Below are 14,326 nucleotides of genomic sequence, written 5' to 3' on the forward strand. Positions count from 1 at the left end.
AAATCTCCTTCCATCAGCAAGGGCATTGAAGATGAGACATGGCTGGGTCTTTCAGCATGATAATCACCCTAAACACACTGCCAGGGCAACAAAGGAGTGGCTTCGTAAGAAGCATTTCAAGGTCCTGGAGTGGCCTAGCCAGTCTCCAGATCTCAACCCCATAGAAAATCTGTGGAGGGAGTTGAAAGTCCGTGTTGTCCAACGACAGCCCCAAAACATCACTGCTCTAGAGGAGATCTGCATTGAGGAATGGGACAAAATACCAGCAACAGTGTGTACATAACAAAGTATTGAGATGAACTTTTGGTATTGACCAAATACTTATTTTTCACCATGATTTGCAAATAAATTCTTTAAAAATCAAACAATGTGATTTTCTGTTTTTTTTTTCCACATTCTGTCTCTCATGGTTGAGGTTTACCCATGTTGACAATTACAGGCCTCTGTAATATTTTCAAGTGGGAGAACTTGCACAATTAGTGGTTGACTAAATACTTATTTGACCCACTGTACACCCAAAATCCCATTCGTATCACATCTTAAGAGTCTCTGTGTGAAAAGCTTGTGAAGAGTTACAGGAAACGTTTGGCCTCTGTTATTGCCAACAAAGGGTACATAACAAAGCATTGAGATGAACTTTTGGTATTGACCACTTATTTTCCACCATGATTTGCAAATAAATTCTTTAAAAATCAAACGATGTGATTTTCTGGGGGGGGGGTTCCACATTCTGTCTCTCATGGTTGAGGTTTACCCATGTTGACAATTACAGGCCTCTCTAATATTTTCAAGTGGGAGAACTTGCACAATTAGTGGTTGACTAAATACTTATTTGCCCCACTGTATGTAGTTGTTATAGTAGAACGAAACGGCTCATTTTAACCTCTGTTTTTGGAAAAACAGCCACACAACAAAATTACTGGACTATTCGTGTTTTTGGGGGTTGGAGGTTCTAAACGGTTCCCCTTCATTGGCAATGCTATGTAATTCAGTTAAACTCGCAGTATGACCCTTTATTGAACATAAAACCCCAGAACATAACAATGGCAATCATAAAACTGAGTCACGGTTGCCATACCTACCTATGAACCATTGCGGGCGTAACCCATACTAAATAACAGTCGCTACTGTGTGACTATCCAGCCGAAATGAATCCCTTAGTATTATGACAGAAAATTGTTGTTTTTTTTAATCCAGTGTCTTGTTGTTAAGTACTCGAAGCCAAAATGTATCATCACAGCACATTTAAATTTGTACATTAAAGCCAACTGCGACATTGCAATCGCAAGACACGTGTCTTTTTCCCAAAAGACGGCGGTGTTGCCACCACAATCAAGGATTTTCGTTGCTTTTCGGAGTTTTAAACCAGTGTTCCGCACTAAGTGGAGGCCTATAGAGATCAAACCCATTTAAGAACACGCTCAGAAACATAAAGTACAACAGTGTAAAATTTCGTCAAAATCCGCACAGCTTCATTCGGAGTGCATCGGAAACAAACATACACACACGCACCCAGACAAGTTTAGATTTAGATGGTGTGGAAAACCCATAATACGGGATCTCGTTATTTTCGGAAGCAAAATCTTCCACTCAATTCACACAGTAAATGTTTGCATGGTTAACAGATGCTGAACCTGCGACTTTTCAACAGCCTAATATTCCTTTTCCTTCACTTTGTGTAAACGCGGGTGTCAGTGTTCCCAGTGCATTTTCCAGCTATTATAAGGATTAAAGCTTTACACACACTGCTTATTATTCTGAACACAACGCACAAGTGTCTTTTTGCAGGCAGTAGGGAACAGTGTGTGAAGCCACCTTGGCTCACAGCTTGCTGACCATAGAAGGAGAATATTGCCACCCTAATGTTTCCTCCTCTCGGTGACTTTGAGCAGGAAGTAACCGCAAGCGGCACGCCCACACTGCAGGCTTGGCGGGTGACTTATTTCCTGTCTGTTTCCCTTCGAGACGCAGAGAAATCAGTCCAGCCGAGCTCTAATCGAAACCAATTAGCCCCAATGCCTATTAAAGAGGCAACTCGAGCAAGCAATTCTTGGCCACTGAATGTAATTCGGGGAGAAGAGGGTGGGTTTTCGCAATGTTTACTCTTTCATGAAAATCTTCACATTAACATGTCTTAGAATAGTCATTCATTAATTAGAGGGAAGATTAATATCTTGAGTAGGATATGGCATTGTTTTCATTTTCAACTTTTTTAAACTGTATGATCAAACCAGGACATCCTGACACTTTGTGGCAACCATCCTCATTGCGGAGTTGGTTGTCTGCACTTTTTAAATGTCCAGCGTTGGCGTGCCCGATGCCTGCACACTACGCTGATTACAGGTAGTTCCCGTTCCTACGCTAGCGAAATAACCCCGATTTCCGCGTACATCGGAATTAAGCCTTTGCATAGACTTAACTATCAGTTGACGGGACTCTGGGACGATCCATAGGGGACCTATTCACAAATACTTAAAATTCCAAATATTTTCAAAATCAAAGCCGCTAGCGACCTAAGACCAAAACAGACACCTCCCTTAGGTACTGTATATACATTGCCCTCCATAATTATTGGCACCCCTGAAAAAGATGTGTTTTTTAGCGTCTAATATATATTTTTTTCTTTTTTTTTAAATAATATGGGACCTTAATGGGGAAAAAAAAGAGAAAAATCCAACCTTCAATACAAGTGCATTCATTCAGTGGGGAAAAATCCCACATAAAGAAATAATTATTTGACATCAAATAATGTATGTCACAATTATTAGCACCTCTGGTGCTAATACTTTGTACAACCCCCTTTTGCCAACAAAAGAAGGTCTGGGGACTGAGATGGCCATGGGAGGAGATTGATTTTGTGTCTGGTGAACCATTTCTGTGTAGATTTGGCCATATGTTTAGGGTCATTGTCTTGCTGAAAGACCCAATGACGACCCATCTTCAGCTTTCGGGCAGAGGGCAACAGATTTTGATTTAAAATGTCCTGGTATTTCAAAGCATTCATGATGCCATGCACCCTAACAAGGTTTCCCAGGGCCTTTGGAAACGAAACAGCCCCACAGCATCACTGACCCACCCCCATACTTCACAGTGGGTATGGGGTGCTTTTCAGCATGCGCATCTTTCGTGGCACGCCAGACCCACTTAGAGTGTTTGGTGCCAAAAAGCTCAATCTTGGTCTCATCTGATGTGCTTTGGTCAGATGAGACCAAGAGGCAGATGAGTCCCAGGCTTCAACTAATAATTGTGACACACATTATTTGATGTCAAATAATTTTTTCTTTATGTGGGATTTTTTCCCCACTGAAAGAATGCACTTGTATTGAAGGCTGGATTTTTCTCTTTTTTTCCATTAAGGTCTCATACAGTGCCTTGCAAAAGTATTCGGCCCCCTTGAACCTTGCAACCTTTCGCCACATTTCAGGCTTCAAACATAAAGATATAAAATTTTAATTTTTTGTCAAGAATCAACAACAAGTGGGACACAATCGTGAAGTGGAACAAAATTTATTGGATAAATTAAACTTTTTTAACAAATAAAAAACTGAAAAGTGGGGCGTGCAATATTATTCGGCCTCCTTGCGTTAATACTTAGTAGCGCCACCTTTTGCTCCAATTACAGCTGCAAGTCGTTTGGGGTATGTTTCTATCAGTTTTGCACATGGAGAGACTGACATTCTTGCCCATTCTTCCTTGCAAAACAGCTCGAGCTCAGTGAGGTTGGATGGAGAGTGTTTGTGAACAGCAGTCTTCAGCTCTTTCCACAGATTCTCGATTGGATTCAGGTCTGGACTTTGACTTGGCCATTCTAACACCTGGATACGTTTATTTTTCAACCATTCCATTGTAGATTTGGCTTTATGTTTTGGATCATTGTCCTGTTGGAAGATAAATCTCCGTCCCAGTCTCAGGTCTTGTGCAGATACCAACAAGTTTTCTTCCAGAATGTTCCTGTATTTGGCTGCATCCATCTTCCCGTCAATTTTAACCATCTTCCCTGTCCCTGCTGAAGAAAAGCAGGCCCAAACCATGATCCTGCCACCACCATGTTTGACAGTGGGGATGGTGTGTTCAGGGTGATGAGCTGTGTTGCTTTTACACCAAACATATCGTTTTGCATTGTGGCCAAAAAGTTCAATTTTGGTTTCATCTGACCAGAGCACCTTCTTCCACATGTTTGGTGTGTCTCCCAGGTGGCTTGTGGCAAACTTTAAACGAGACTTTTTATGGATATCTTTGAGAAATGGCTTTCTTCTTGCCACTCTTCCATAAAGGCCAGATTTGTGCAGTGTACGACTGATTGTTGTCCTACGGACAGACTCTCCCACCTCATCTGTAGATCTCTGCAGTTCATCCAGAGTGATCATGGGCCTCTTGGCTGCATCTCTGATCAGTTTTCTCCTTGTTTGAGAAGAAAGTTTGGAAGGACGGCCGGGTCTTGGTAGATTTGCAGTGGTCTGATGCTCCTTCCATTTCAATATGATGGCTTGCACAGTGCTCCTTGAGATCTTTAAAGCTTGGGAAATCTTTTTGTATCCAAATCCGGCTTTAAACTTCTCCACAACAGTATCTCGGACCTGCCTGGTGTGTTCCTTGGTTTTCATAATGCTCTCTGCACTTTAAACAGAACCCTGAGACTATCAGAGAGCAGGTGCATTTATACGGAGACTTGATTACACACAGGTGGATTCTATTTATCATCATCGGTCATTTAGGACAACATTGGATCATTCAGAGATCCTCACTGAACTTCTGGAGTGAGTTTGCTGCACTGAAAGTAAAGGGGCCGAATAATATTGCACGCCCCACTTTTCAGTTTTTTATTTGTTAAAAAAGTTTAAATTATCCAATAAATGTTGTTCCACTTCACGATTGTGTCCCACTTGTTGTTGATTCTTGACAAAAAAATTAAATTTCATATCTTCATGTTTGAAGCCTGAAATGTGGCGAAAGGTTGCAAGATTCAAGGGGGCCGAATACTTTTGCTAGGCACTGTATTTTTTGAATAAAACAAAAAATTATTAGAAGCTAAAAAACACATCTTTTTCAGGGGTGCTAATAATTATGGAGGGCACTGTATATGAATCTCCATGAGCAGCGACATCAAGTAATTCAAAGTTGTTCCCTAATAAAATCCCAATGAATTATTTTTTATACAAGTATAACAAAACTTAAAATGGCTATAAAATTCTCAATTTTTTATGCTAGATGCACAAAAATCACCAAATGCAGAGATAATCACCTATGTTTTAAGGATCAATAGCAATATTTAACATTTCATATATTTTTTTGCCCAAAAGAGCAACAATTTTTTTTTTTTTTAGTGCAATATTGAGTTTTCAGCAGCTAATAAATCACTCAATTTTCACATCAGAAACTTACCGTAATACTTGAGGAAATCATGCAGAATCATTATCATTTTCCTCAACTAAAGCAAAATTTGCGTTTTTCTATATACAATCATAAATTATTTAGGTTGAATTCCGCTATTGTGTAGAGATACAAAATCCAACATGGCGGCCGTCACGAAACAAGGAGCTTAAGTTGAAATTCTTCTAAATAAATGCTTAAATCGCGGAATTTCGATAGATATGAACGTAAAACAGTCTAGATTTTTAGTTAAAAGCAAAAAACGGACAGTTATCTATTTTTTGTAACTATTTCAAGCCAAAATTACACTAATTTTATGCATTGATTTTTTTTTTTTTCCCCGTAATGTTTTAAAGTGTATGCATGGCGCTTTTTAATATAGTAATTACCTTGAATCCTCGACCAAATCACTCTTGAGACACTCCTGCCTGCTTGAATGCAGTAAAACTTTTGTCCCTTTTCCACCTAAATCCGGCGTTTGAACACAGCGTGTGTTTGAGTTTTTCACAGTGAAAGCCACCTCAACACTATATGGGTTGGCCCCCTACGGGAAGGCGCGGCGCAATGTCTGAAGGAGCTGTCTTTTCAACTGATGGTGGAGTCTATGCCCTTTGAAAATTCAAAATAACTCCCCAAAAAGTCCAAAAGTATTGTATTTTGTTTAATGATTGAGGAGACACTGCCCTCTGGTGGCAGCGTTTGGTCTGGCTGGACTGTCCTCTTGTATGACTCAGGAGCAGACTCAGACGTCTGACATGGATAAAAGATAGCTATGGTCTGGTTTGGCCCACATAAGGCTGTAAGTTGTTTCAGCTAATATGTTTTTGTATGCATTTGTAATTAAGTTTAGAGCTTGTGGAGTTAGGTGTGAGCGATTTTCTATGAGAATTGTAAATACATTAGCATTCATAGCATTTAAGATACCGGACTCTTGTTAGGCAAATGAGGCTAATTTAATCTACTAAATTTACATATTGATCATACTAGATGGACGTTTGAACACCGATTGTTTTGTGTCAAGTGTTTTATTGTTCAAATGTGTGTCGTTTTGAACATAAGTGTGCATATGTGTGTTAGCTTTACAAATTGTCAGAAGTGAAGGAAGTAAAAAGCTTCAAAAAGCACAATGGCTTTGCTTGCAGTCTGTAAAGCTGAACAACTTCACGTTTAGTGAGGACAGAACCCATCATATTAATAAAGTATAAAATAAGACACTTTGAGGTACAATAAGGTACTGTTTATGCGACTAAAGAAACACTGACTGGAAACAAAATGGTGGACAAGACTCTGGCGTCGTAAAGTCGAAATGGTGCAAGTCGAGTACTTCGTAACCTGGAGACTACCTGTACTGATATTGCACAACACTGCCCTCTGGTGGTCGCATTTTAGCAAGTGTGAAAACCACCTTGTGTGACAACCAACCCGGTGTCTCACTTTGCGTTTATTTATCTATTTATTTATTTTTCTTTGTTTTCACAAAGTTTAAACACCTTAGAAAAATTATTTTTGTTTTGTTTTTTACCAAAAATGGTACTAAAAACAAAGAAAAATTATACGGCTTTTACATATCTGTAAATGTTAGTCACTTCTCTAACTTTTTTTCTCCACAGGTTTCAAATACGGAAAATGTCTCATGGAAACAGCAATCCTCCGCCACAAATTCCGTCCCCCTGGAAAGCACCTACGAGCGTACGGCCAAAACCACGGGGGTGTCGTCCAAAGGGGAGCTGTGGTCCAGTCGGGGTCAGACGTCGGGAAAGAGCGGCGCGGGTAGCCGGGTGTGGACCCATCGCCAGGCTCAGCATCATTAGAGGGAGGGCAGGTAAGAAGCGCTCAACAACCAATGCTTAAAGGCGCTAATTCTTAATCCTCGATAAAAAATTAGTACCGTATATTTCGCTATAAGTCGCAGTTTTTTTTATAGTTTGGCTGTGGGTGCGACTTATACTCTGAAGTGACTTAAGTGTGAAATTATTAACACATTATTATATCATTTCACATGTTTTTTGGGTGTTTTAGAGTGAAACTGATGGTTTGGTAAACTTGTTAGCATGTTCTTTATGCTATACTTATCTGAATACTGTAACTCTTAATAGCTATGATACGTTAACATGCCAGGTTCGCATTTCATTGTTCATGCATCATGTAACATTATCATACTGCAAACTTAAAATACTCAGGTGACTTGAAGTTCCGCTCTGAGACCCCCAATTTAGCCAACTTTCAAAATTGTCCCATATGCACGTGTGATACATCATTGGAAAGCTTAAAATCTCAATTTTCTGGGGGAAGAAAAAATTTGAACATGAGGGCATTTAAAAAAAAATTTAAACCGCAAAACCCTATCAGGAGGTGAGAGCACGCGAGAGCAGAATTACAGACGCCATGACTTTAACGAGATATTATTGCGTACTTACCTTGTTTCAATCCAAAAACTCCATGTAGCATGTATCACCGAGTGTCAAGACACAGCTGTGAATGGCCACAGCTGGATTTTTTGGGGGATTTTATGGGTGAAACATGGTCATATAACAAGGATGCAGAAATTGCAAACATCAGGGAGTGGTCGAGATTTTCTTTTTCATATATTTACCCTTTAAAATGTTTTCTTTTTTTTTCTTTGTTTGGATCGATTATTTATCATCTAAGATATTGGAGAAACTTGTGACTTTTTTACAGACACCATTTTTCTTTCATTGTGACGTCATTTGTTTAAAAGTTTAGAATATGCGAATGAATAATTTTTTAAAGTTGTTTTTTTTTTTTAAACGAAATATCTGACATCAATTAATGATTCTAAGCTAAAAATGACAGACATTTTGAATAATAGATATACAGTGGGGAAAACCCATTGGCAGTGTATCAAATACTTGTTCTCCCCAATGTAATTAATTACCTTTGTTTTATGGCTGGGTTGAAACAAAAGCGGTTGCGCGACGTCTGTAAACGGGAGATTCCAGGGTAAAATGGTCAAATTAAAAATAGTTTGGGGGCTTAATGCGCCATGAATCTGCTATGGCAGCATATAGACATATTGTTCTATCAAACACAACTGTTGTTTTGGCTTAAAATACAGCAGTTTCTTTTAAAGAGGAGTGAAAGAGCAGAAACTGCTTTTTCAGTCTTGTCTGTGTTTTCCGCTATATATATGTATATATTATATATATATATATAGATCTCCCAGCCATTTTCACCGGAGCAAGGCCCTTCGCTTCCGGCCGTTTTACCGGATTTTGACTGATTTGCAAGGCCCACAGAAAATTCTTTTCTATTGCTATATAAACATGGAACCCACCAAAAGAAAGATTAGACTCTGTTCTTTCAGCAGGAAAAAAAAGTTACTTCATATCTTTTCCCATTCTTTAGAAATCAGCATTAGAAAATAGCTTAGTTTGAGCAATTTTCCAATCTCTAATGAAAAAACAAAGAAATTGAGCTTTCTGTGAAAGCATACATTTTAAACATAACTTAGACTTTAACACAGCTATGTTTTGCTTTAGTTACATCCCAAACATCTGAATAATGTTTTCCCTTTTTACAAAATAAGATGAACAACCAGACAAATAGAGCTTTTGATAGCGAAGTAACAATTTATATACACATAACTAACTGAGAGATGACGCTGTTGTGGCTGCGACAGCCGGGTTAAACTTTTCCCTCATCGTCCGCTGCACTGGTAGTCCCGGTCGTTCTGCTCGGTCGTCCGCCACCTGGCATGCTGGACGTCCATTCAGTCGTCTTCCGCCGGCACCCTGGCGGTGCGGCCCGGCCATTCGTTCTGTTAAGTCGGGGATGCGGGTCTTGCCTAATGCGCTACTGCCCTCCAGTGGCCAGTTTTATTGCTTTAAAATGGAATTTCAGCGTTGTGCTTTGGATCTAAATTGAATCAGAACTCAGAGATGTCTCTTGTGGGGAAAAAAAAAAACGTAAATACGTGGTTGGGACACTGAAGCAATTAAAAATAGAACATATTTATACATTTTTGGGAGCAAATGAGTTAAGCACCTCAAATGTAATGATAAGTTTTAAACATGTTACTGTCCCACCATTTTTTTTTTAAACAAGAATAAAGAATAAAAAGCTTGTCTTTATTAAATGCTTCATTGAGTGAGTCAAATCTGCTCAAGCTGCTCTCTTACACACACAGTTGCCATTGCAACTGTTGATCAAGTTAAATGATGACTGACGCATGCGGCGTTTTGAAAGTCAAGTCTTTGGCAACATCAAAGCTTAACAGTCTGTCAATCATCGTTAACGTTAATAAGATGTACTCTGAAACCCGTAATCGTCACATGTCTACACGCAACAAACCGTGAGGGTCTGGGACGAATACAAATAGACCTACCACTACTTACTAACTACAGTGCCCTCCATAATTATTGGCACCCCTGAAAAAGATGTGTTTTCTAGCTTCTAATATATTTTTTTAATTCAAATAATATGGGACCTTAATTGAAAAAAAGAGAAAAATCCAACCTACAATACAAGTGCATTCATTCAGTGGGGAAAAAATCCCCCATAAAGAAAAAATTATTTGACATCAAATAATGTGTGTCACAATTATTAGCACCCCTGGTATTAATACTTTGTACAACCCCCTTTTGCCAACAAAACAAGGTCTGGGCACTGAGATGGCCATGGAGGAGCTTGATTTTGTGTCTGGTGAACCATTTCTGTGTAGATTTGGCCATTTGTTTAGGGTCATTGTCTTGCTGAAAGACATCTCAGTCTTTGTCACACACAAAAATACACACGTTCCCAGGCTTCAACCTTTGGTCAGATGAGACCAAGATTGAGCTTTTTGGCAACAAACACTCTAAGTGGGTCTGGCGTGCCACGAAAGATATGCATGCTGAAAAGCACCTCATACCCACTGTGAAGTATGGGGGTGGGTCAGTGATGCTGTGGGGCTGTTTCGCTTCCAAAGGCCCTGGGAACCTTGTTAGGGTGCATGGCATCATGAATGCTTTGAAATACCAGGACAGTTTGAATCAAAATCTGTTGCCCTCTGCCCAAAAGCTGAAGATGTGTCGTCACTGGGTCTTTCAGCAATACAATGTCCCTAAACATATGGCCAAATCTACACAGAAGTGGTTCACCAGACACAAAAATCAAGCTCCTCCCATGGCCATCTCAGTCCCCAGACCGTGTGTTGTTGGCAAAAGGGGGTTGTACAAATTATTAACACCAGGGGTGCTAATAATTGTGACACACATTATTTGATGTCAAATAATTTTTTCTATATCTGGGATTTTTTCAACACTGAATGAATGCACTTGTATTGAAGGTTGGATTTTTCTTTTTTCCAGTAAGGTCCCATATTATTTGAATCAAAAAAAATATTAGAAGCTAAAAAAACACATCTTTTTCAGGGGTGCCAATAATTATGGAGGGCACTGTAGCTAGCTAACAGCCCCTCCCAGTAAAAAAATTGGTTATGACAGTTAATGAAAAGATTCTTTGTATGTTGGGGAACTTTTGCATGCTTGTTCAATTCATAATTTTACCTGAGAGCAAATTGTGTTCAACTTTACACGAAAACAACAGAAATTATCAAACATATATTTTTTTCCTGTCTTCTTTGTTTCTCCAACAGATGCTTGAGTAGGGATCACGCGCCACCATCTCCAGCACACTGCAGCTTCAAGAACAAGCAAAGACAGGAAAAAACAACCACAGCTATGTTTAAAAAAAAAAAGACGAAAAAAAACTGTGACTTTGAATGCACGTCAAGACGTAAACATCTCTTCCTCTTCTGCTTGTTTGGATGTATTGGACTTCTAGTCATGACAAAGGAGAGGCTCCCGCGGGGAGCGTATCACTTCATCTCACCAGAAACTGCTGCGTCGCGCCGATACTTGACAAAGGATGCTGACACTTTCAATGTGACCAAAAACAGGAAGCGAATTACTCAGTTCTAATTTTCCCTATGAGACCGTCTTGGCATGTTAGGAAGCATGTCCTCGCCACATATGTACTCAAATATTTCTCCTAAAAAGGTTCCCTATTTCTTTGTGAAACCGTTTTTTGTGATCGGTCGCTGTAATTCACTTCCTGTGGCGTTAACATTTATGCTTCCTCAATCAAATGCGACGCACACGTAGGGGCAAATAATATATTTTGTTATTAATCAGCTACAGTACTAGATTTCTTATGGTGCTTTATTTACTTTTTAAACCGTTTTAAGTCAGTACTTTGCACATCATCGGTAACCGGGATGCAACCAGACTCAACGTTTTGGCCAGAGTTAGAATCATTAATGCAAAATTAGTGTTGTCAATGCAATTACTGGATACACAGGCGACATAGAAATGCTGCCACGAAGCCCACTTCATTGATTTTTTTCCTCCATCTTCCACAAAATATTTCATCCTTGCAACAGCGTGCGGCTCACAACGCTAAAAGACATCATGTTAGGAACTCTCGGTGTGGTTTTCCCATCTCCGCATTCCTGGAAAGGGAAGCATGTCCACTTAAACCAGGGAGCAAGAAGCCGTCACCGGATAATGACAAACGACCCGCGCAAAGGTTAAAAGTTGTCAGCCACGTCTAATCTTGTCGTTTCAGTCTCGTCTGACTCCTAGCCGTCTAAATGCAGCGGCGCAGTGGTCTTCCCGACCGGGATCTGACACACCGGCGTGTCCGCTTTCGTTAGCGGGGTCGTGAAGGTGCTGACCTGATTTTTGAATGATTTATGGTGCAGAGCGTGACATCACTGCAGGGTTTTTTTTAAATGGCAAGACACTGATTTCCACCTGTTTTACTCTGCTTAGTAAAGATCCAACTTCATTCTCTTTCTATGAACTTTGATGGAGGTAAATCAGTGCTACCAAATTTGAATTACAACCAGGGAGAAGCAATCAAACCTTGTCTCATTCCCATGAACTGAGACAGGAATCGATTGGTTCTCCCTGTCTACCCAAATGTTGCAACTGAATTTTTTTGGCATCAAAATTCATCAGCAAAAGATTCAGCCACAGAAAATTGTGTTGCAAAAATTTCAGTTGCAACAGCTGGGTGACCAGGCTGAAGCAATCGATCCCTGTCTCATTTTCATAATCAAAACAATCACCCCATGCCGTGACCAACTTTTAATGTACTGTCGGCCGTCGTACTCACTGAAGACACGACTGAGCGGACGTAACCTAACTTGAACTACTGGGATCGATTGCTTCTCCCTGTCTACCCAAATGTTGCAACAATTTTTTGCAGCTGAATTTTTGTGACTGAATTTTTTTAGGCATCAAAATTCAGCAGCAAAAAAAATCCAGGCAGAAGCAATCGATCCCTGTCTCATTTTCATAATCAAAACAATCATACCATGATGTGACCAATTTTTAATGTACTGTCTGTCGTCGTGCTCACTGAAGACACGGCTGAGCGATCGTAACCAAACTTGAACTTCTGGGATCGATTGCTTCTCCCTGTCTACCCAAATGTTGCAACAATTTTTTGCAGCTGAATTTTTGTGACTGAATTTTTTAGGCATCAAAATTCAGCAGCAAAAAAATTCCAGGCAGAAGCAATCGATCCCTGTCTCATTTTCATCATCAAAACAATCATACCATGATGTGACCAACTTTTAATGTACTGTCGGCCGTCGTACTCACTGAAGACACGGCTGAGCGAACGTAACCTAACTTGACTTTCTGGGATCGATTGCTTCTCCCTGTCTACCCAACTGTGGCAACAATTTTTTTTGCGTCTGAAGTTTTGTGACTTAATTTTTTGGGCATCAAAATTCAGCCACAAAAAAAATCCAGGCAGAAGCAATAGATCCCTGTCTCATTTTCATAATCAAAACAATCATACCATGATGTGACCAACTTTTAATGTTCTGTCGGCCGTCGTACTCACTGAATACACGGCTGAGCGAACGTAACCTAAATTGAACTTCTGGGATTGATTGCTTTTCCCTGTCTACCCAAATGTGATTTTTTTTTTTTTTTTTTTTGCCTCAAAATTCATCAGCAAAAGATTCAGCCACAGAAAATTGTGTTGCAAAAATTTCAGTTGCAACAGAAGTGTGACCAGGCAGAAGCAATTGATCCCTGTCTCAGTACCATAATCAAAACAATCGCACCAAGCTGTGACCAACTTTTAATGTACTGTCGGCCGTTGTACTCACTGAAGACAAGGCTGAGCAAATGTAACCTCTAACTTGAATGTCTGGACTTGCAATGAACTGAGACGGGGATCGATTGCTTTTCCCTGTTAACCCAAGTGTTCCAACTGAATTTTGGGGGACATAAAATACAGCAGCAAAAAATTCAGCTACAGAAAATTGTGTTGAAAATTTTTAGTTGCAACAGCTGGGTGACCAGGCAGAAGCAATCGATCCCTGTCTCATTTTAATGTACTGTCAGCCATTGTACTCACTAAAAACCCGGCTCAGCAAACGTTACCTTACATGAATGTCTGGACTTGGACAAGTTTTTTGCAGCTGAATTTTTGTGGCTGATTTTTGGGGGGGAATCAAAATTCAGTGAGAAAATTCAGTCGCAGAAAGTTGTTTTGCAAAATATTTCAGTTGCAATGGCTGGGTGACTAGACAAAAGCAATCGATCCCCGTCTCAGTACCATAATCAAAACAATCGCACCAAGCTGTGACCAACTTTTAATGTACTGTCGGCCGTCGTACACACTGAAGACATGGCTGAGCAAATCTAACCTAACTTGCTCGATTGCTTCTGTCTACCCAAATGTTACAACTGATTTTTTTGGCATCAAAATTCAGCAGCAAAAAATTCAGTAGAGCAAATTCAGTCGCTGAAAATTGTTTTGCAAATATTTCAGTTGCAACGGCTGGGTGACTAGACAAAAGCAATCAATCCCTGTCTCGTTTCCATAATCAAAACAATCACAACGTGCTGTGACTTTTTAAACTTTTATATTTGCTGTCAGTCGTCATACTCACTGAATACATGGCTCATTTGATTGTCTGCACATCCGATGA

At 39.8% G+C, this 14,326-nt stretch overlaps 1 protein-coding gene across 3 annotated transcripts in view; it reads left to right on the forward strand.

Moving 5' to 3' along the window:
* luzp1 (leucine zipper protein 1) overlaps positions 1 to 13,334 on the forward strand; it is a 153,062-nt gene extending 139,728 nt beyond the window's left edge. For all 3 annotated transcript variants that reach the window (XM_057860224.1, XM_057860226.1, XM_057860225.1), the window contains 2 exons: positions 6,981 to 7,192; positions 10,967 to 13,334. In XM_057860224.1, coding sequence (XP_057716207.1) covers positions 6,981 to 7,181 — 201 coding nt within the window. In that variant the 3' untranslated portion in view covers positions 7,182 to 7,192; positions 10,967 to 13,334. The remainder of the gene's footprint in view (positions 1 to 6,980; positions 7,193 to 10,966) is intronic.
* Positions 13,335 to 14,326: the final 992 nt, after the last annotated feature.

This window comes from Corythoichthys intestinalis, chromosome 15 (assembly GCF_030265065.1).
Source record: "Corythoichthys intestinalis isolate RoL2023-P3 chromosome 15, ASM3026506v1, whole genome shotgun sequence".
Classification (NCBI taxonomy): domain Eukaryota; kingdom Metazoa; phylum Chordata; class Actinopteri; order Syngnathiformes; family Syngnathidae; genus Corythoichthys; species Corythoichthys intestinalis.